Source organism: Mesocricetus auratus, unplaced genomic scaffold, assembly GCF_017639785.1.
Source record: "Mesocricetus auratus isolate SY011 unplaced genomic scaffold, BCM_Maur_2.0 Super-Scaffold_100008, whole genome shotgun sequence".
NCBI classification, from domain to species: Eukaryota; Metazoa; Chordata; class Mammalia; order Rodentia; family Cricetidae; genus Mesocricetus; species Mesocricetus auratus.
In genome coordinates this window covers 21,215,537-21,239,967 of record NW_024429192.1, presented here as the reverse complement: position 1 = coordinate 21,239,967, position 24,431 = coordinate 21,215,537, and the positions used below count along the sequence as shown (strand labels likewise).

Here is a 24,431-nt window from a genome sequence, read left to right as displayed (position 1 = left end):
AGACCTTCCAGTCATCCTGAATCTGTATACAGTTTTCAACAAGTGACAATTGGTTGAAAACCAGGGTAGAAATTGAATTCATATATTAAGTGGTGCAACCAGTAGGAGTATTGCACACTCGATAACAAACTAAACAGTTACACTTGGTGTTTTTCTGTGCTAAGCAGTGTGCAGCCAATTTCCAATCTTTGATTCTAGAAGTCTATTTTAATCTTCAATACTTTCCAATGGCTGTGTCTCTAGAAGAATACACAACAATACTCAAAGTATTCACAGATGATATATCCTAAAATGAAAACAGCATTATTTCTACAGGGAGTGGGTTTGGTTCTTTTTTTTGTATTGTTTGAAATAATGTTTAATAAGTCAAATAGAAATGCAATTATCAATCTCACTAATAAAAACAATGCTTTTCTTTCCATACTGGGAAAAATAATTGACTATTAAGAACTGACTCGTAATTTAAGATTTAAAACATATTTTATGTGGCTGCGTAAAAACTCTGCTAATAAAACTGAAAATGGGCTCACGTTGGGTCAGACGTGAAATGGAGATTTTTTTTATTTCTGAGAGTCATTCTCCCCCTTTATAGTTTCTCCTATAACTAATTACAACCATGCTGAGAAGCGATGAGTGAGAGCAGTTCCTGAATTTAGATTGCAGGATCTCCCATTCAGGGATTCCCAGAGCTAGGAAACACTAATTGAGCAGAACTTAGCCATTCTCAGCAAACCTCTCAATTTAACTCAATAGTAGAAAGACAAACACTGGGACATTTGGATAGCAATAAAAAACCTGTCTAGAGATTAAAAACAAAGAATTGTGGACTGTTAAAGGATTTCTGTAAAACTATACATGCCTCGCAACACCACACTTTATACTCTTTAGAAATAACCTAAAATACATCAAAGGCTATTCAAGAAAGTGTCCCATGTTTAGTAAATTTGTCATTTCATATTTCATTGGTATGACATATTTGCATTGAGATATGAGACACAGAGAGACAGCTGCTAATACAGTTTGCTCCTTACTGTCCCTCAGTGTGACACTACTGCTCCAGAATGTGGCACAGTGACATAAATGTGACCACTCGTGTACTAGCCTTGTAGTTATTAAGTAAGATGACTGCACTGAAAACCAGCACTTGGAAGCTTGCTTTACCTTCTCCTCGCTGCTGGCTAGGCAAGAACATTAAGCCTGCTCCCTGACAGTTCAATTTTTCTGCTACTCAGCTTCTTCTGCTGATTTGAAAGAATGTGAATCACTGCTCATTGCTCCCAGACTTAGTCCAGTCGAGTACATTTGTTACATTTACCAGGCCATAGAAAATGGAGACAAAGGCAGACCAAATGTTGGCAAATGTCTAATCCAAAGGAAAAGTTCTCCACAGTGAAACTGATTTTTGGAACAAGACTTAAAATAATCCTAAATTATAACTATTTTCTCCACTCACCAGTGGGACAAGTGTTCAGCAGAGGTCAAGTTTAGTAGAGTATAAAAATATTAATAATGCTAGTATTTTTATTGTTTTTTTATTTCCTAAAAGTAGTATCACTTCAAATATATTCACTTTTTCCATGTTGATAGATTTCAAAGCAAACCAATGTAAAGTTAATGTTTTTTATTTTTTGCTACAGGAAATGTGTGACTTTAAAGCAATTTGGTTGAGTGTGGACATCTGTCTGTTAGCATTTGTAGTGCTTTCAAAAGGCTGTTTCTTGTATCCTTTGACAAAAAGCATTTTCAGAGTAAAGACTTTCATAGGAAGTGTGCCCACAAATTCCATCCACAAGCTGAATTGGGGGAGGGTGAGAATTCTTGTGTTCTCCTTTGCCTTTTTATTTGAGGGCAGCATATACTAAAACCTTTCATGTACTGAATGTAAAGACTAGCTAAAAATCTATATGCATCTTAGTGTCACCATGGGTTGACTTTAAAGTATCGGTGGGTAAAAGTTGTTCCAAATATGGGGTGGGGTGGTGAAAATCTTCTAAGAAGATGCCTACAGCAAATGTGCAAACGGCCTTCCAAAGGAGAAATCATGGCCCCGACTGACAGTTTGTACAAAGAAAATGAACTGATAGATGTTAACCTTGGCTATATCCCCAAACAGAGATCACCATGCATATGTCTGTTCTGTGTCTTTGAATGTCTTGTGAACATAAATTAGATAGATTCTCATTAAAATACAGGAGTATATTATGATCAGTTCAAATGTCCTGAAACAGGTTTATTTCCAAGGTGTAAGAAAATATTAGATTCTGATTTTTTCATTTTCCTTTTATTTCCCTTTGGTCCTTTTGTCACACACACACACACACACACACACACACACACACACACACACACACCCTCTCTCACCTTCTATATTTTTACTTATACTCCCTAGACTCACTCTTAGATGATCTTTTTCTGGTCCTCCAATTATCACAAGTAAGAACTATAAAAGAAAATGACTTAAACAAAAGTTTGCTTTACACTCAAAACCTTTACTGACCTTCCTCAGTAGTACGGACTGTTTTTGATTCACTGTCCATGCCTTGGAACTCATTAAAATAAGGTCTGACTTTAATTTCATAAGTCACCCCCTTTTTCAGATTCACTAGGACAGCACTCCTCTCAGTGGGAACTTTGGCATCTAAATTCTGCCACAAAGTTGAAGCTTGTAGGCCAGAAGTCTGACGATACATCACTCTGTATCCCTGAATAAACTGGGGTTGCCGATCCACCTGAAAAACAGCACAGGATGATTGATAGAAACAGGGAAGATGTCACTGAGGAATTTGCCCATCTCTGCCCTGGTCATGGCTATCTGAATGATGCTAGTAGCTTCTCATTCATATCCCTGCCTCTAATAATGTCATTCAATTGCAAGTACACACTGTTATTTTAAAATATTTTTTAAATGATGAGTAGACCAATCATTTCCTCGTCTGAATATATCTTGCAATATCTAAGCTAGCCAAACATGATCTACTAAGGTTCCAGCTTATCAAGTTTCAATTCCCTTGCACTTTCTCTTTTCTTGCATTCAACAATCCCCATTTTTCTGGTTTCATAAATAGTATACCTTTTAGTTAACATTAACTCACTGATACCTTCTCATCTAGAAATTTTGTTGTTGTTCTTACTGATAGGTGCCAAGAACTCTGCTGACTTCTGAGTGTGAAAATGGACAATGAAGAATGAGTCCTAATCCTTCTTACAGTCTATGTGGAAGATGGGCATTGGTAAATAATTACTCAAACACTTGTAAATTTACCACAACAGATAAGCATAAACAATGTGAAGGTGACCCACTGGGAATTATGAAAACCTAGAGGGGAGAGGAAGCTGAGTTAAAGGGCAGAAAATCTAAATGAAGAGTGGACATCACTCAAGAGACAAAGCAAAGGATAAGAATGCTTATATCCCAGTATCTGGATAAGCTGCAGGAGACACTAAGACTGCAGAAATGATGCAATTTGAGTTAAATACTGTTAATAGCATAGAGCCATCATGTACTTTAAAGATGGCTCTACCCTGTTAACAGTATTTAACTCAAATTGCATCATTTCTGCAGTCTCATTCTCCTCTAGTTATTCCCAGTCTACTGGTTCTGACAACTTCCATGTCTTTCCCTATAGTAATATAAGTCTGAGATTTTGAGTTTGAATATTAAAATCCTCTTTTTACTTTATTATACTTGGGTGACAGCTCAGTTGGAGAACTGCCATCCATGCAAGCTTGAAAACTTGAATTTGAGTCTAGAACCCACATTAATACAAATACAACAAAAGCCAAGTTTTGCTGATGCATTCTTAGCCTTGGGGAGGGGAGACCGTGGCACTCATTGGCCAGCCAGTACAGTCCATTTGGCAAATTCCAGACCATTGAGAGATACCAAGGGCTGCTAGGAATAGTGCCAGGAGAGCACCAACTGTGGCATACCCTCCCCCTCATTCCGTCTCTTTTGAAGAGAAACATTTTCAAGTCTGAGAGTGTCATACACGTTTTAGTCATATTGACACCTCCCCCAACTTTTCCTGGACTCACATCCCTTCCCTTCCTATTCAATACTATGTACCTTTCTTTTTTAAATCCTCCAAGACAAATTTGTGCTGCCCAAATAAACTTAGATGTATGGCCTTCTACCAGAGCTTGGTCAACTTATCAATGCCTATATACTCTCAAACACAAAACTCTCGCTTCTCTCTCTTTCACAGCTGCTAGCAATTGCCAATAACTCCACGGTTTGGGGTGGAATTGTGTGCCCAATCTCTGTCTCCATGTTGGGATTTGTTTTGACTTGGTCTTGCACAAGATTTGTACAAGCTGTCTCAGCTGCTGCTCTCCTGAGAGGTTTTATGGTTGCTTCAATTACAGGGAGAAATGCCTTTTAGGTTTTAACAATAATAACAAAAAAAGAATGTCAAATCATTTTACTGTTTTACCTTGCTTTATGAATGCATGATTTGAACATAAACTACTGTAGCTGCTTCTCCAGTCAATAAACCATACTACAGCTTAGTGGCCACATTCTCAGGATCAAAAGCCAGACATTTCATTGTGGAAGTGTAAAGATTAGTGAACGAGAAAAGAAATGACCTCATTTTAAGATAGTTGTGGAGAAATTAAAAAAGAATATGAGTTTTTACTAGGGCTTAAAATTCAATTATCAGCATGCTATAAACAAAAGGGTTTTCTTTTATATAGTAGCTTCTAACCTTTATTGTTTAGTTTTTGATGGCATATTTTTGATAAAAATGACAAATTGATGAATAATAGATCACATTACTGTTTTCATAAAGTAAAAAAATTGGAAAACTTCAATTAAAACAGAGCAATTAAAATAGAACAAAGGAATAGTTTTCTCATTAGAGAAAGGCTATTTTAAATCTAGAGTCCTTAAAATGCATGTGTTTCTTACAAGCAAATCTTTGGCTGATAGATGAACTCAAAACTTAGGAATTCCTTCTTTTACTTGACAGATTTTAACCCACAAAAATCCTCTGGAATTAGAGTCACACTTTTATGGGGCTACATCAAGAAAAAAATTAAGCTCAGGTCTGACATGGAGCCCCATGCATGGCCTTAGACTGCTCAGCTATGCTACTAATTTGTATTTGTAACAAACTGGTGTAAATTTGAAAGTAGAAGTTGCTCTAACATAAAATTAGGCAACCGAGGAAGAAAATTTAAATTCATGAGAACCAGAGAGAATTGCCTTTCATCAAAACTGCCACAGTTAAAAAAATCCTTGCTGCGTATGTTAAAACAACATTAAGCTTACATTTTATAAACTTCTCTGAATTCCCTTTAAGTGAATTTATATACTGAAAGAAAGACATAACTCACAATAATAGCTTGTTAATACTGAAAGAAGCAAGCTGTGTTTTTAAGAAGAACATTAAGCAGCTGTTTGGAGATGAAGGGAGTCTGTAAATCAGGGCAAATTGGTTTTACCCATGTTTGGATTTCATTAATTAAGTGTTTTAGGTACTTTGTGAAGCTAATGTTTACTACACAGCATTGCTCTCTCACTCCAGTGAGCACTGCCATCAACCAGTGGATAGTAATGGTCTACTTAATAACAAGAGTTTAACTTAATTTTGTGCAGTTGGGAGGCACTGCTTAGAAGAAGGAAAAATGTTATTACAGGTGAAAGCAAGAAGAGAAATGCTGAAAGTTGACTTTAAAATCTGATGAGCATTGAGTGAGTCGAGTCTCTAGAGCACTCACTCTGGCTCATGTTAATCATCACTTCCAAGTTATGTCTTATGCTTTTTACTAATTTTAATAATAGACAGGGTGTACTCCTAGTACTTATTCTAATCAAAGGCCAATAACAAATTTCCGGGTTTAAATTCCTACATCTAAAAGAGTAGCACTTTTGATGCATTGATAAAGTATTTGCCTTTAGGAGAAAGTAGAGAGACGTAGAGAACTCTAGACTTCCAGTCTTGTCACAGGATTTGATTTCCACCTTCACCTGTTTAACTTTATGAGCTTATAAATGCTTACTTTCTGCAGATACCACATATCACAGGGGCAGGAAACAGTAAAATCATGACTTTAAGTGAATGCACCCTGTAGTCTGTGGAGATGAGCATTGACTGTGTATCTTTGTCAGAAAAAAAATAAAAAGGCATACTAAGAAAGAAGGAATAGTGTGCTTTCAAACCCACATTTTTACTGATCTGACAAAAGCTGTGTTCACTGTATACAGCTTCATAAAAAATGAAAACAAAATCCTACACCTGAACAGGAAATCCTAAAGAATTTTCTTTGCTGAGCCAACTGCTAAATGCTGTATGTGTTTTAGTGGGGTTCTGAAAATCGACTTTGCAAAAGCAATCATGGTCGGACAAGTGTCATGGTGCTAAACAGAGGGTTTCTAATTCTTTCTTTTTCCTTGAACCACAACACCACCACCCTAAAATCATCATTTTTTTCAAAACAAGTAATTTATTGCTACTTCATCTGTAGAAAAGTTTTTAAAACCATTTTCATCTATCCTCATATCACTGGTAAGTTTTACCAAATAGCCACTATTATTTATTTAGCATTAACATTAGTCTTTGAGAGGTGAATGGATTTTTTCAGTACATTTTTTTGGTTGACACCTGAAGGTCATTGTGAGTCACATCAGGTGGCCTTAACACTAAACAGGAATTAAAGTATTCTTGTCCTCACAACCTAGCACACCTGATGCTAAACTTGTGTAGGTGAAATAATTTAAGCAATTTATACACCTGTCTATATTTGTGTATGTTAGTATTCAGGCATCTGCAGTGGCCTGCCCTTGGGGTTCTGACAGGATATACCCTCAGCTTCAGCCACTAAGAGTACCACCTGTGCACATTCACTTTGTTCCCTTTTTAAAGGGTCCTGCCCACCTCCCATCCTTCTCTTTTTCTTTCTCTCCCTATCTCTGTTCCCCTCTCTCTCTCCCTCTGTTCCTCTCTCTTCCCCTCTTTCCTTTCTCCTGTCTCCAGAGACAGGTTTCCCCCTTCCCTTTTCCCCTTTTTATGATCACTTTCCCTAGTAAAAAAGGCCCTCTGTTTGAACCCTGTCACATGGTGTCTTTCTCTCTCTTTCACTTTTCCAAATTACAAGTGTTCTTTTATAAAAACAATTGTTACTTGACTAAATAGTATTTAAATATTATTTAATGCTTCCTGTTCTAAGATATGTTGCCTCCATAATTATCAATCAAGCTGTATATTAAACTAACACATTGATATTTTGGGGGTCTGATACAATTAAACACCTATGTGACTGAAACATTTTGTGATTATGTGCAGCATTTTATTGCCTTTACCAGTGTGTCGCCTTTTAAAACTGGATTGTGACCCTATAGTGGTACTAAGGGTCTGAAATATACTTTTAATACAAAATTGGCTAGAACAGGACTTGTTAAAAGTAATTAATATTGTTTTGTACTTTGTTTTACATCTAAAATACTTTTACTAAGTAAATGATAAAAGTAAATAGTTTTGGTTTAAATCTGATTAATCGAGAAAGTTGGTGTAAAGTGTGATAGAATTGTTTCTCTACAATGATATGGATGCCAAGAGATAAAAAGGAGTTTAGTTTTTAAAACTTATTTAGCTATTTCCAAAACAATGATCACAGATACATACAGATAAATATATCATCACTAGTAATTAAATGAAAGAAAGTTGGAATCATGATTCATCAGTGCTTACCAATTGGAATGGTGTAACCTAAAACACTGAGAATGTTAAGTGTTTTTGAATGGGAGAGAACTGAAAAGGATTTGGAAGAGACCTGTACACTATGACTTTACTAGCTAGTATATATAAATACTTAGAAAATATTTAGCAAGTACAAGAAAATGCCAAGTGTCAAGTTAACACACTGATCAAAAATCCTCAGGAATATGCTAAAGTTGAATGAAATCGCTACATTAAAAACTATCCACAAATAGTTGTGGAGACATTATTCATAGTAGACAAGAAAATTAAACATTTCAAGGATTTACCAAGTAAGGTATAAAAGGAGAACATGGGCTGTGCACCAAACAAAATACTATTAATGACTACTTCATATTGAAAAGTTAGATGGAACAGATTTTATATATGTACACTAAAAGGAATAAAGTACTAATGCCTATTATAACATAAGTGATATTCAACAATGTTGAGTTGATGAATGAATCCAAATACAAAATGAATTCTGTGATTCTCTACACAGCAACATGCCATTATATACAAATCTGTAGCAGTGTATCATTTATTGGGTGAAGAGGTGTAAGCATGAGTATAAAAGAGAATGGTCACTAATAGTCACAGGGTCTCTTTCTGGGGTGATTTTTACCATTCTAAAATTTGATTTTGGTGATGATCTCAGAACAGTAATCATGCTAAAAGTATTTATGTCCCCTACAATTTTGTCATGTAAACTGCAGTTTAGCAAATCTCTTAGAAGGATAGCAAGGCTTATTACAAATTATTTCTACTTAATACTCTTCAGACACTTTCATACATTGAATATTTTCTTTGCTTTTCATTGATCACACCTTGATTTGAAATGGTGTTTTAAACGTAGTTTTGCAGTTATTTACATTTTTCCTTAAAAATTCTAAATACATTTTGTTGTTGTACGTAGATATGAATATAATCTCTGAAAACTTACTGTCCACGTGACTTGAACGGTTGTAGGCGTCAGGACAACTGGAGTATGGAGACGAACAATGACATCTCCTAATTCTTTCTGTACTTGTCTGTGGTCCACTCCTTGTGCTGGGGGACTGATATCTGTAGTTAAGGAGAAAACCATTCCTAATTTCAAAATTTATTATTAAATTCCAGTGCATTTGATCCAATTTAGAACTAACTGCCAGAAGAATTAAAATGTCTCATGATATAAATCAACCTTGCATGCAAGACACATGTATATAAAAATGAGTGGATGTGTGTGTATAGAGTTCATAATGGTACAGAATATTTGTTATGTTTTTCTGAAACAAAAATTTCTATTTACAAATGAGTCTTTGAAACTCTGCATCTCCACATAGATGTATTGTTCTAGAAGATCACCAGATTATGAGTTTGTGCCCTAGAATCTGTGCCCTAATAACTTGTCTAGAATGATCATTTCTATATAGATGATAGGGTAATGAAACATTTTCAAGATTTATTTTAAGACATCTGAAACTGAACATGATAGTCTTTTTTTCAGTCTCTTGGTCTGATCAGAAGGTTGTATTTTTTCCTATTCCTTGACCTATTTTCGTTTGAGTCATAGACTGAGAAAAATGAGAGCCTGAGGATGTGAACTCAGCCATTAAGGGAACACAGAGTGAGAATGAGAATAACACAAAAGATTATTTCACAATATTGAAAAACTCATAATAGTGGTAAAATGCTCCCCAAATATTCAGTTTCTGTCAGAATTCCATCATCTAAAAAGAGATCATATAGCTTCTTTGGTGGAACAAAAGAGAAAGTAAGGAAATAGATAATGATTCCTTGAATGCTACATAATTACTCTTAAATTATGGTTTCCTTTTACCTCATTTGCTTAAAAAGTGTTCTATTACTCCAAACAATAATAAAATATACATCTTGAAGCCTTTATGAGAACAATTAAAAATTACATGCATTCAAACCCATCAATTTGATCTCAAACATTATATGTTACACATATGGAAATAGAGATCTTTAATCAACACATTTTAATGTCAACATAATGTTTTTCCTAAAACTATTTGATTTAAAGTAGGATGTCCAAATGGTTTATTTTCTTAGTTTCTACTGCCCTTTCCTCAGTTTGTAATGTAATGTTCTTGCAAAGTTTGAGGTATAACTTGAGCATGCTAACTTAGAGTGGAACATAAATAATTAGGAGCCATGTAATGTGATTTTCTTTAATTTCTACTTTTTTCAACAAAGTAAAACTTGAATTGATTTAGAATAATATGTTTCTTTATCTGAATACTATTAACCTTTGCTGATATATGTATGGTCTACTGTGATGTTTACCTAAAAGTATTTACGAGGTTTAATGAAGTAAACGATTTTCAAAGTACATAGCCATTAACGCCTTTGAAAACTCAGACCTCAAAAGCTAATGTGTTCTTTGAAAAGGAGTGCTTTGCAGATTGCCAAACAGCTGAATATGTGACATCAAAAATCAGTCTGACATTCAGACACAAAACATGTTTTTTCCTATTAAGTATCTGTTAAGAGAATATAGGTCTTCAGCTCTTTGAAGTTTCTCAGCTGGAACAAGTCAGATCACAAAAACCTTCATTAATCTTTGTTGACCTTTTCACTGAGAATTTTACTCTGAGTCAAGATTTAGTGACCAACACAGTTAGTGAAGATCATGAATTTGTGCTACCCTCTGTCATACCAGACGATCTCCAACCTTGTTTCTCTACCTCAAATTGCAGCTGCATGCACAATGACCTCTAGCCACAGGGGTGGAGCTAATATACATTCTCAAATTTCTTGACTTAAGATAAAATTACAAGTTTCTTCCATTTCACAGTCAGTCATTTAATTTACCCATTCAACCCAGACACGTGAAAAGCAACTGCGTAGGGATGAGGTAAAATGCAACTACTTTCAGGTCCTCGTTGTCTTTGTTGTGCTTTCTCTCTCTCTGGAGACAGGTCCTTTACCTACACACCCTTCATCATCATGGAAAATTAAGCACACTATGGTGGAGAGAACAAAAGCGAAGCATCATCCCCTCCTCCCTCAACTGTCATCATGTCAGCCACGTTGCCATCACGTGGTGACTTTATCTGATTTCATTCCTTTACCGCACCCTTCTCTGTGATAATGGCATGCTAGTCACTACCCCTGAACTACATTATAATTATAATAATATTTTATGGCTGCATGGTGCTTTTCATAGCATAAAAATACTACTCTGAATTATATCTCGTTCAAAAGCTCTTACAAATAAGAAATAATTAACCCTCTCAAGAACCCTGTAGGGAGTAGGTTGTAACAAACAATAGGGTCCCCATTTTCTTTTGTACTAACTCCTTCTCTTACTAGTAGGATGGAAAAGGATAATATAGCATTCTGTATTAAACCTGCATTTTAGTGACTTCTCAGTAGCAAAGGACAGGGTACGAACAAGGAGAAGAAAACATCCATTTTGAAATGAATCATTGGAATATTATAGGAGACATGGTGGTATGTTAGCCCAAAAAGTCACCTGTGCCAAGAAGAAACGTTTATTTGTTATTTTCTGAAATAAGTACCTCTTTGAAATTAGGAAAACAATAAGGGGCTGGTTGTTAAACATTGACACCATACCACATAGAAAGCATGCTAGTCTAACTCAGGCCCCTGAGTACACCCCATCTTTGGACTCAAAGCCTTTTAAAAGCACGTGTCTAGTAGATTCTGGGTCACTGATACTATACTCCTACTCAAAATCCACACTGGGAATGCCATTTTCCAGGGGAAAATGCAAAAACCAAGCAAAACCCAGAAAGAGGAAAAATAATTCTGACACTGTTGTTTGGGCATGTTTTTTAAAGGTTTTATTAATTTTTCTGTTGTATAAAAGAGAAGGAGAAATTTTTTCTTCTTCATTCAGGGACTCTCATTTACTACACATGTATCCAACTGTTTGTTTATTTTACCTTCATAGATCCTGAGAGCCTTGAAAAGACATTTCATAGCAAGGTTCTTTGAAAATTTGAAAAAATTTACTTTCAGGGACAAAACCCAGAGAATCATGAACAATTAGCAAGTACACTTTCTCTTTGATCATGGTTTACATTGATATACCATCCCAATGCCATCATTTTTAACAGCTACTGAAGTTACCTTGTGTCCGTACAGGATCTGACATAGGACTTGGGTCACTGAGTCCTTGGGGGTTGATCGCTCTGACCATGAACAAGTAGATTGTATTGGGTCTCAACCCTCTTACAGTATAGAGAGTTGTCTTAACATGGTTTGCCACTGTCTGCCAGCTATTGCTCACTGACTGGCTGAAAAGGGAACAGAAACAGATTTGAACACTATTCATAACACTATATCAAATGGAATTGAGTGTCAATGACAAAGGTCAATGGCTGAAAGTTAAACACACACACACACAAAAACACACACATAACACTTGAAGGGTTCAGCCCAATAATGAAACACTTGGATGAATTCATTTTATTCTACAAGAAAGCTGAGCCCACCTAACGGAGTGCCATGCACAACAAAATTAAACTCAGCCCAGAAGATGTGACACCCCTTTGCTAAATGCACAGCAGCCCACTAAATGAATACCTGTAAAAGGAACAGAGGCCAAAAATCACAACATCAAGTTTATACAATAAATATGGTCCTCATGAATGCATATGTATATACCTTGCAAAGAATTAACCTGCAGAAAGACTAAATGGGCTACAGAGTAATTTATGCCAATACATTTTCCTGTAACCAGGTGTGTTTTCTTTTGCATCAATCCCACATGCAATTTTATAATAGAGCCTTCTAAAACTACATATCTGTAAAAGAAGAAAGGAAGCATGTAATGAATATTTTCCCCGGTCACACTTTAAATAAAGTTGAACATTACATAGTATTGTGAGCTCTCATTTCTAAATGATGAAGTACCAGATTTTGTGTATGGACCCTCCTACAACTAGCTACAAATGCATGCCATTTTAGAACACTGCACTCAAGGGCAAATACAATTTTGCTAAAAAAATAAGAAAACATTATTTCTTTTCAGGTCTTTATTGTTTTTTAGCATCGAGCAACATCCTTAAAAAAATCAAACTACAGTTTGAAAATATGTATCTGCCCTGAATGTGGGTGTCAGTGAGGAGGCCTAGGTAATCTATTGAGCCTTGGCAGTATACATCCAGAGTATACGCATGGACTTTGGACTCCCATCCAACAATGTGAGGTGCACTCTCACCCTGAACTCTTGTGGGGAGGGTCTAGGCCCTGCCCTGGATGAAATGACAGACTATGGACACCCCCATGGAGGTCCTCACCCTCCCTGGGGAAATGAGGGGATAATGGGAGAGTTGGGGAGAGGGCACGGGAGGAGGGGAGGGAAAGGGAGAGGGACCTGGAACTGACTTGTGAACCAACCATGTTTCTAATCTAAATTTAAACATAAAAATAAAAAATAATAAAATAATAATAATAATAATGTCAACACATTAAACTATAATCTAATTTCTAAAAAAAGAAAATATGTATCTGTTATTAACTTAAAAGTAGAACAGAAAAGCTTAACACATAAAGTGTCCTGATGTTGATAAAGGACAATGGCTGTCTTTCAAACTGTACAACATCAAACGAAAGCACAGTGAAACTGAAAAATACGGTATGTGCCTTATCTATTTGTACTTTAGTAAGTTAGACGAAACAATGGAATAAAAGGCAATGATTCATCAACCACACCTCTGTAGTCAGGAAAACTATTTCACATAACATATTGAAATGTCTTTTCATTCAATAAATAGTAGCACATGGAATTGATTTCTTAACTTTAGTTTTCAATTTTTTTGAAAACACAGCCAATAGATTTATTCAAGAAGACAGTATCAAAAATATTGGGATTATTTTATATTTGTGATCTAATAATTAGGAATAATGGTCCCAAACCAAGTGTGTCAATATACACTGTATAACTTTAATACACTGGTTATGGGGTGTCCTGTCTAGATATAATGTCCTAATGTCATACTTATATGCATGGAGTTTTACTCAGCTATAAGAAAAATGAAATCATGAAGTCACCAGTAAATGTATGGATCTGGAAAGTATATTATTAAGAAAGGTGACTCAAACTAAGAAAAAAAAGCTACATTTCTCTCTCAAATATCCTCTAATGTTCATGTATATATTTATGTGTATATGGAAAAAAGTTAAAATATTTGAAGGTGTCTGAGAGAATACAAAAAATAGGAGATGGGTATGTATAGAGTATAGGTAAAAGGAAATGTGTTTTGATTGTATCTGCAATGGTCAGGTGAAAAAAAGATGGAGCAATTATGCTAGAAAATATCTCTTTACAGACATAGGAACAGACAATGAATTTTATTTTTTAATCTTCTTATTGGATGATACATAAAATTTTATATCTGATTTTGAATAAAGTAAAAATAAGTAGAAATTCTGAAAGTATATGAACTTGTCCTTAATATAAGGCATCAATCAGGGTTGCTCAGGCGAAATTGGAGATATGGTAACTAGGACAAAAGTCCAATGGAGATAGGAAACAGGAATTGCCTCATACCTGAAAGCCTCAATGATATATGCACTTGCAGGAAGAACTCCAGGTGTACCTGGTTGCCAGGATAAGGTAACACTGTTCTTAGTAACATCAGTGACCTGTGGTTTGGATGGTGGCCCTGGCAGGTCATTTATATCATAATTTTTACTGATGGTGGCTCCCAATTCTGTAGAGGACAGACAGAGTAAACCTCATTCCTGATTTTCTAAGCAGAAAATAATCCTTGAAAGAAAAAAATCATTAAAAAAAATGACTTGACAGTGTGCAATTCATCTTCATAAATCAGATGGTTGTAAGCTATTAGCTGATTTTCCAACATGCTAATAATCAGTGTAATCACTTGCATTTCAGAAGAAATCAAACAACAAGGGTATGAATTACAAGTGCATGAAGTTTACCAGATGCCATGCTACATGCCAACTAACGTTCAAATTCAAAATTGACATTGAATGGGGCAATTTAGATTTACATCCAAAAATCCATGTTAAAAACTTGATCCACCATCGCCTTGTTACTTAAATATGACTGTTATTAGAAACTCACCTGTTACATCCAGCACTGCACTCCAGGAAGTCTCCCCACTTGAACTTGTAGCCACACAAGTATAAGTACCAGTATCAGAAATCTAGCACACATGGAAAGAAAGAATTCACTTGTGATCATCTTGTAATCACTCAGTCTTAATCATGAACTACAGTCAATTGTGAGTGTGTGTGTGTGTGTGTGTGTGTGTGTGTGTGGCACTAAAGCAACATTTGTTTCAAGACTGATTAAAAGTTTTACAAAAGGATATTTAGACAACAAAATATAATTTGTATAATGAAGTTATTAAGTATCCCTACTCCACTGTAATATTTGCCTTTTGACTTCATTTTTTCGTGGGATTTCATTGTGTCAGTATCAGATAAGTAAGCCAAATTAGATTTCATGTAGAATTCTACATGAATGCAATGCCTCATAAATGCAATGTAGGCTTTTTTTTCTCAAAGAATATATATTTCAAATAGATAAAAGTACTTAGGCCTAAATAGACAATGACAGATCCACACCTCTGAGAAGCCAAACATTCAAAACATTCTTTTTCACTTAAGGAATGAATGCATTCTCTAATCACAAGTAAATGACATCAGAGTAGAATCAAATGACAAAGTTGGATAATCTCAACACATAAAACTAAAGGAAAAAAATGGCCACAGAGCCTTGTCATTTCAAAATAATCACAATCAGAACCAAATATGCAGCTCCTTGTTTAAACACCCTTAAAATATCCAAATTCATTGATCATTTAAAGTATCTTTGTTGCTCATTGAAGATCAAGGACTTTTAGGATTGTTGAAAATATGATTAAAAGTTGCCTTTTACAAATGGAAAAGTAAGAAAATAGAAGACAGAAAAGAAAATCTTGACAAAAGCCTCCAAAGATCAATAAGATCAATAAAACATGAGACTCAAAGCTCCTCCTGGTGTTTGAGTTCTAGGTGTTTGTAATACCAACATTTACTGGCAGTGGGTTAGAAAAAGTATATGTGAGTAAATGCCAAAGAAGAGAGCTTAAGGCAAGCAAAAGATGAACAATGTGAATTCTATGATGAGCATGAGTCTGTTCATAAAATATGGGAAATTATAGGATACTACACCTTTAGGATCAAAATTAAACCATGACTCAGAGTCCTTATTGATTTTCAGATAAATCATTAGTATATGAAGTTACTGCCATATTACCATTTTAACTGATTTTAATGTCACTATGTATTTAACTAAAGTTTGAAATTGCTCTAGCTTGTCACTCTTTTCTATATTATCTCAGTACAATTGTCTTCTCTCTTGTGGGGATTATGGGAGTAGCCATTGTGGAATAAGCCATCCTTTCAAATGTGGCTTCAAGTGCATTATAGTCATTAGGAATCTTTGCATTTAAGAAGCATCACTCACAAGCTAAATATAATGAGCTGAAGTTGGATTTTAATGGGATGTTCATTTGAATATGGACTGTGAACGTGTAAAAGAATTTGCATTTTATTATAGCTGTTGAACTAAAATGTAGCACTTGCTATTCTCTGTAAAAAGAACCGTATGTAGGTAATGTATCTTAACTGCATCCCCTTGTCATTGTGTGGAGATATGAGCCTGACATTAGCTGTGGTAGGTAGGTTTTAATGAGTATTGGAATATTCAACTTCTCAAAAGATACAGATTCAGATACCAATTAGCTGGACTAGGAGAACTTAGCATCCATCATGTTATTTTGTTCTCTTGCCTGGTGCACTGAAAAAGAAATCATGAGACACAAAGGATCTGACCTATAGAAAACCTCTCGACTACACCAGTGAAGTGGTAAAGCCTGTCTTAATCCTCCTTTAGCAGCATCCATTGTACAGAAAAAGAACAATGTGCTCAATTTGGAACCGATCAAAAGCCCAAATAGCTTCTGAGTCTCACTTTTGTGTTGCTATGATCACCATCACCATGTTCGTTCTTTGTGCTTTAACTTTAGATAGGACGTTTCTGATCAAGAGTGCTTCACTTTCTTTCTCTCCTTATCCTTTCATCCTTGACCAATTTCTTTAAAAGGAAATGAATAGGTTAGCACACTCTGTCACCCCTTTTCTCCTTGGGCAGTTAGCTACAAACAAGCCTCCTGGGGATGGCATCTCAGAGACAGGACTTAAAGACCTGTGCAAGGAGTCAAAGCTTGTTTGACATCATCAAACATCTACCTTTAATTATTTCTCTCTAACACTCCTAGGGATTTTGACTGTCCATGCACACATGTCCTTTAATGCAACAATACAGTAAAAAAGCATTAACCTTCATGACCTAAGTATGCCTTTATCTCAGAATGAGGTTAAAATGTTTATGCAAGGAGAGCTGTTATGAATTTGTTAATAACTTTTATTTTGTTCAAGGAAAGTTAGATAATTCATGAAGAATTTAAAAAATATTAAAAAAGAGTCCATGTTAATTTATTTTCCTTTGACAGAACTTGGCAATATTTTGCCCTACACAACTACAGCCACCTAATCTTTAATAAATGTGACAAAAACATACATAGAAGAAATGACAGCCTCTTTAAAATTGTTAAAATCATTGTGATAAGCAAAATAAGCTAGATTCATAAATTACTCCATGTTTTGTCTCAAATGTGGAACCTAGATTTAAATTTGTCTCTGTGTGTGTATGTGTGAGGGAAGAAAAATATTTTAAGGGAGGAAGAATCAATTCGTTGTAAATAATGTTAAGATTATATATAAAATTTATTTAAGTTTATGATTAGTCTTCCATTTTGCAAATAAATGTATAGTACACTGATAAATTACCGTGTTAGGCATAATTGTAGATATATTGAATCCTAAGAAAAGAAACATCTTCACTTGAAAATGCAAAACATTTTACTCTATGCCCTGGCTTCTGAATATGAAATTTCAAGATTCAGCTAACTTGTAGTATCTTCATTCTATCTAGCATCTATCTATCTATCTATCTATCTATCTATCTATCTATCTATCTATCTATCCATCTGTCACCTACCTATGTATCTATCATCTCTCAATCTATTTATCTACCATATCATTATATATGTGTCTATCATCTATTTTATATATATGATATATGTATGTCAAGGCTCTTGTTAGGAGGTCATAGGAACCTTGAAAGCTTCAGTTTTCCCCTCTCCTTTCTTTTTGTGGATCTTAGGTACTGAAGTCATGTCATGAGGCATGGTGTCAGATGTCTTCACCCACTGAACCATCTCACTTGCTGGCTCTGTTATAGCTTTTATTTGTTTGTTTTTCTTTGTTTTGGTTTCCAGCTCCCGTTCCAGTGCCAAACTTTAATAAGTGTTCTTCCACTAAATAATTACCAATATTTTTACATATTATCATATTACCTGTTTCACTTCCAGCTTCCAATACCAGGCCTGTGAATACTTTTAAAATGTTGCTCTACTCCCTATCTGCGAGGTGTGGCAGTGCAGGCAGCTTTACTATACATAATGGGCTATGTTCAGTGAACATTAGTTCAGTGAATGGGCTATGCTGGCAGGGGCCAGGTAACCCTCATAACAAGAGCTCCCAGGTTTTCACTTTCCCTCACTGCACTGATTTGGTGATCAGACCTTTAGACTGGTTTCAGGTCAGTAGCATACCCAAAGTTCACAGATATCATGTCTGAGCTTTAGTGCCGCGAAAGGAAATGCTCACTTTTTTTTTTTTTGCAGCTTTCAGGCTGACGATGAGGATACAAGCAGTCATATTAGAAAGACCCAGATATCTAGATCCTGGAAGCTACCACTCAGAAGATGGTGGATAGTTAATCTATTCCTGTTTCAAATAACTCTTGGAAACCAACAATCATACCACATTTCTTGAAAATAAATCAATCTTCCCTTGGTATTCTGGCAAGTCCCCAACCCTAACTGACTGTTAATCACAGTACTACAACACATGTAGCAGAATTTCTAGCTATGTCATGTCATTTTTTAATTCAATTTTTTAACAGAAACTGTGAGAAAATAATGATGTCTTGCTTTACACTACTGTTAAACATTAGTAGAAAATTAATACAGCATTCAAATCACAGACTGTATTTGGTAACCTTTGATGTAAATCCAACTTATCTCATTTTGAAGAACATTGTTCTTCATGTGCATTCAGTTAAAAAAGCAGGGACTTGTTCTCATCTAGAGGTGTAAATATAAAATTTGTAGCAACCTGAATAAAAACTAAGGGCTTTGTTCAACTATCTAAACACGAACATAGTCTCATTTTTTTTTTCTTTCATGAAATTATTGGCCGAGCCAGTTTACCCTTATAACCCCAAAGACTTCCATGACAGTGGTAGTAAAATTATTGTCAAACAATTTCTGTTGCCTGCTACTATCCAAAACTTTCTGTTCAAGATATATAACCCCAATACTGGATATAGAGCTGAGTCAGTAAGTGCTTGCTTTGCAGGCATTAATACCTGAGTTGTATTCCCAAACTCACTTAAACATCTAGAAATGAGGCTGGGTGGTGGTGGCACATGCCTTTAAATCCCAGAACTCAAGAGGCAGCAGAAGAAGGTGGATCTATGTGAGTCTGAGGCCAGTCAGATCTACAACATGAGTACCAGGACAGGCTCCAAAGCTACGCAGATTATCCCTGTCTCGAAAAACAAAACATTCTAAAAATGGTGCTGTGGATTTGTGATCCCAGCATTGGGATGATGGAGAAAAGTGGTTACCTGGCACTTTTCTCTACTAACTAAGATCAAGTCCCAAGGGAAACTGTCCATTATCCATTTGCTCTGTCAACAGGAATGGCATGATGAAAGAGTTTTGAAAAAGACATGAGGTTGTCCTCTAATTTCTAAGGGCAAATATAGACTTATGCACACATTCAAACACACATACACAACAAAAATAAGTGATGTTAAAAATTAATTTCACACCCAGGAAGTGGTGGTGCATCCTTTAATCCCAGCACTCAGGAGGCAGGGCAGGTGCATCTCTGTGAGTTCAAGGCCGGGCTGGACTGACAGCCTCCAAAACAATACAGAGAAACCCTGTCTCATAAAAAAATTAGTTTCACAAATGACATACATATTGATGCCCACACAAAAGGATTTTAGGTATAGTGTGAAATTGTGAATAGTGAAATGACATGATAGACTTTCTGATTATTTGAATTAATCATTGTTAAACCAAGAAATAACATGACCTATCAAAATGTACAGATACCATGTTGAGATGTCCGAACTTTTTCAGTTCACTCTGCAAGTTTTCTTTAGAACACTGGTATTGATAGGATGAAGACTCAACAACAAGCTGAATCCTACGTACCCGTAAATTCTTAATTTGCAGTGTTCCTTGTTCTTGGATTGTTGCTCTTGGATCTCTACCCAAAAAAGTAAAGCCTTCTTTTAGCCAGCTAATTACAGGAAGAGGGTCTCCAGTAGCTTTACATTTCAGTAATGCTGTACCATCTACTGCAAGTGTTTGGTTTATTGGTCCTTGCAGAATTATGGGTGGAGGTCTATCTGTCAAAACTAAAAGGTAAACATATATTAAGGAAATTTAGAATTCTTTGACACTCAGTTGTCTTGATACATTGATGCTGAATAGTAATAGGAAACATCCAAAGCACTATATATTATTTATAATGTACTTACTCTTTTTAATATCTATAATATGGTTTCCATATATACATATATATATAACATACATCTACATATACTATACTAAGACCATATTATGTCTTAACTTACCGTGCATTCATTATAGTTAAAATGATTTGAGGATAAATTTTGACATTTTAGAAAGGTTGACTTGAACTGAAGTGCTTAGTCATGCCGAAATTAGAATAAAAATATGCATAGCTTCTAGCTGTTAATCATTAATTGTTCATTTATTGTTCACAGAAATACACTTTTCAAAAATCTATGTGACATATCACATGTAACCCTAACCTCCATCTTTGCTTTTTGTTATAAATACATTTGGCTCATATAACTTACTATTCATAGCAGATACTGAATGCTAGGCTTACATCAACTGATGTATTTTTGTGCATAGTAAAACACTAAACCTTAAATAATTTACAAACAAAATCATGACATTCAGTTTTTAAAGCATAGTCATGTCATTTGAACCAGTTAATTGAGTAGGTGCACATAGCTAAGAATGAACTCATCAACTAGAATGCGTGTCATGACTAAATTTAATTTTTTACTCACAGTCAGTATTGACATCCAGCATAATTTCACAAAGTTTTAGCACAGTGTGCTTTTTTTACTTATGGAACATCATTCTATATCAGAATATTTATTGTTTTAAGAAATATTTTAAATGCTCCAAAAACATATCTTAATGTCTCACATTGAACAAATAGTTGTTAGAAAAACAAAATTAGTTGAATGTAGTGTTTCTTTAAAAATTCATCAGATTACCCCAAAATCAAACTGATATGATCAAGTTAAAAATATAACTTTTAAAGAGGAAATATCTATAGTAGGATAGGCAGCACAAATTCTTGTTTAATTATTAAAAGTTTGAATACTGTAGTTTCTATATTGTATATGTAAACACTCATGTGTATCTAGATGTATATATAAATATATGTATGTAATGAATGCACAGACACACTAGTGCATCTTAATTAAATTACAGTAAATGTGTTCTATATGCAAATATTTGATAGGAATTCAACAGTGCAGTGCAACTAACAGCAGGACAAAGGTCCATTCATATGAAGATGCTCTGACTTCTGAGCAACCTGAATCTATGATCTCAATTACTAAATTCTACAAGGAACCATATCTGCTTGTGACAAACCAAAATTACAACCTCTTGTTTTATTAATTTTTCCCATATTTAGAAGTAAATAAACAATTGAATTGAATAAGGGCATATATCATTATAATAATTGTAACAAATCTGGCAGTAGCTGGACAAATGGAAGCTTCATGGAAAGGCACACGGGTTTGGGTTTTAAGTTAAATTCAATCCATAAAACATTACAAATAATTTTATATTCAAGGGAGAAAATGTGTCTTCACTACCCGAATAAAATATGCTTATAATATTTTAAATGTTGTGTCATATCTGTTTTAAGTTAAATAGCTACATAGAATTCTAGTAATTTCTTATAAGCTTTTATTGCTTTACCTCTGACATCATTAGACACAACTAAAGGTCAGCTAATTAGAATTTACCCCTCCTCCGTTGTTTCACTGCCTAAATAAGTAGTTTATTGCCTTTGCATGACTCCAATCAATAAGGTAATTGAAACTCTTCTGGCTAGAAGGAATTCCAGCTTCAAGGATGTTATGTCTGGAAGATGACCACAGCTTTTCCCTGACACTGAAGTCGAAGGTTAAATGAATATTTAGGGTTTTCACTCATCTGTGAACAACTCTGTGGTCTCTGTAACTAGATGTTATAAATCCTTAATAAAACATTCAGATAAGAACACAGAAAGGCATTTATTGTCAGCATCAGGTGTAAAATATGTTTATTTATATAGACCTTTTAAATGTTATTGGCTCTACCCATAGAGTACTCACAAATTTTTTTAATTTTGAGGAAAAAGAGTTGATGAATCAAGGAAGAAATTAACTTTCTGTAAGCTAATGATATTTCTAAAGATATAAATATATTATGTATATATTTACAATAGGAATATACTGGATTCTTTGGCCCAAATATCTTATTTTCCAAACATATGTGTCTAGACATTTTCATTGGTGCAAAACATAGAAGTTTTAAAAATCATTAACTTATTTGGTGAAAGAATTATGAAGGCCCTAAGGATCAAAGATTTGCCATCTAGGGAAGCCTTGCTCATGATTGTTACCCTTGAGCTGGGTTTCTCCTTCAGGTCCAGAGCAGTAAATTCTCCCCAGAATCAGTAGGTGCAGTCCATAGCCTCATAGCATCACCCTCGACAGTGTCTATCTGTGCTACCCAGTCATGCACCATTTCTGACACAGTGGTAAATTGAGACTTACAATAGGCAGATAATAAAATATATGGTCTTTCTAGTCATTTTAAATGGCTTTTTAATCTGTTGTGAATTTTGAATAAAGGGAAGAACAGAGAATTTCACCAGTAAAAAGTAAGAAAACATGAGAGTATGATAATCAAAGACCTTGTATCTCAGAAACTACCATTTAGAAAAAGAAAATGCCAAAAGGAGTGCAGAAACTCATAAAATTAAATATTTTTAAACTTAAGACATCAAAGACAGGGGGGAAATTCCTGCTCACAGCTCATACATTGTCTAAATCCCCCAAGGGGACTGAAGTGAAATAAATAAACTAGTGGTGAAAAAAAATCAGAACCCTTTCAAATTTTAGTAGAAATTAAAATTCAAAGTACATACGTGCAAATAAAAAAGTAAAGATTTTAGCATTCATCACTACTTCAGAATATATTTAATTAATTTAACTTAGTCAATGGATAATTAAAGTTGGAAGAATGTCATAATGTGATTAGTTAACTAAAATCTCATTTCTATTTCACTGATGATAAAATGCTATTTCCTACTCCTCTAGTGAAATAAAAGTATTAATATCCATTAGAAGCAGTCATGCCAGGAAAACATTCAGCAAAAACATACAAATTACATTTGTAAACACAAGGAGTCATATCATTTGTTTAAAATAATCCACCACTGCAACTTTAATGATCTAAATAGCCGTCTTTGAGGGTCTACTTTGCGGGGGGGGGGGTTGTATGAAATTGGAGAGAATTAGAGACTATTAACAATTATTGCTGTAATTATGTTAATACAATATATCCACTTAGGCAAAGGTATTATATAGGCATTGATGCAAATGATTCACCACATCAAAAATCTACCCAAGCCTAACATGCATATTGAAATAACTCATTATTTTCATGAGAAAAGTCAAGTGATGAAATCTTACCATCTGTGACCTCTAACTGTGCTTTAGCTAAGATGCTTCCTGCCACCGTTAAGGCCTGGCAGATGTAGTATCCAGCATCTGAACGCTGAATGTTAGTGATGGTGAGGTCTCCGGTGGGGGACACCGAACAACGGCTAGTGGGCTGCTGAGGTTGGTTTGGAAAAAGTAGGTTCTGTGGGGGAAAAAACAAAACAACAAAACAGTCTCCACAGTGTTTCTCCCTTCACAAGGAAAACTGCATTAACCACTGTAACCACTATTGGAAGATGGTTGGAAAAATCAAACCTGTAGATTTCAAAACACATGGTATTGAAATAGCTATATGAACCACATTAGAAATGACTGGGAAATGTTCTCCTAGACTTAGTCTGTGAGCTACAAGGTCAGCATGTGCCTGCTGGAGGAACACTCATCTGTACTTCTTGAAATTCAGATCTTTTAAGTTTCAAGTTGGATTTGGATGTAATTCTAACAGTTTTGTAGTCCACAGTATCATATTTCAACACAAAAAATTTCAAATTATTGACAAAATTGGGGTCATTAATATAGCTATATATCAACTATTTACTCTGTGATGTTTGCTAGTTATATATTTTAGCTTTGAAATTTAGTTTCTACATCTTTAAAATAAGCAGAAAAAATATTACTCCTATCACCTACTTCACAGGCACTGTAAGGTTAATTAGGCAGATAGCTAATAAGCTGGACAATCAATACCAAATGTCATTGGTGTTGGCCAACTTGAATATGTCAGAATAGGTCCTAAACTGTGTATACTACAGACTGACCAAGGGTAACTT

General features: G+C 34.9%; 1 protein-coding gene across 12 annotated transcripts in view; it reads right to left on the bottom strand.

The window, feature by feature from the left end:
• Robo2 (roundabout guidance receptor 2) overlaps positions 1-24,431 on the bottom strand; it is a 1,424,536-nt gene that overhangs the window by 61,838 nt on the left and 1,338,267 nt on the right. For all 12 annotated transcript variants that reach the window (XM_040750574.1, XM_040750576.1, XM_040750575.1 and 9 more), the window contains 7 exons: positions 23,632-23,803; positions 20,045-20,250; positions 14,767-14,848; positions 14,227-14,389; positions 11,802-11,968; positions 8,641-8,762; positions 2,498-2,729 (listed from right to left, as the gene is read on the bottom strand). In XM_040750574.1, the coding sequence (XP_040606508.1) occupies positions 2,498-2,729; positions 8,641-8,762; positions 11,802-11,968; positions 14,227-14,389; positions 14,767-14,848; positions 20,045-20,250; positions 23,632-23,803 (1,144 nt within the window). The remainder of the gene's footprint in view (positions 1-2,497; positions 2,730-8,640; positions 8,763-11,801; positions 11,969-14,226; positions 14,390-14,766; positions 14,849-20,044; positions 20,251-23,631; positions 23,804-24,431) is intronic.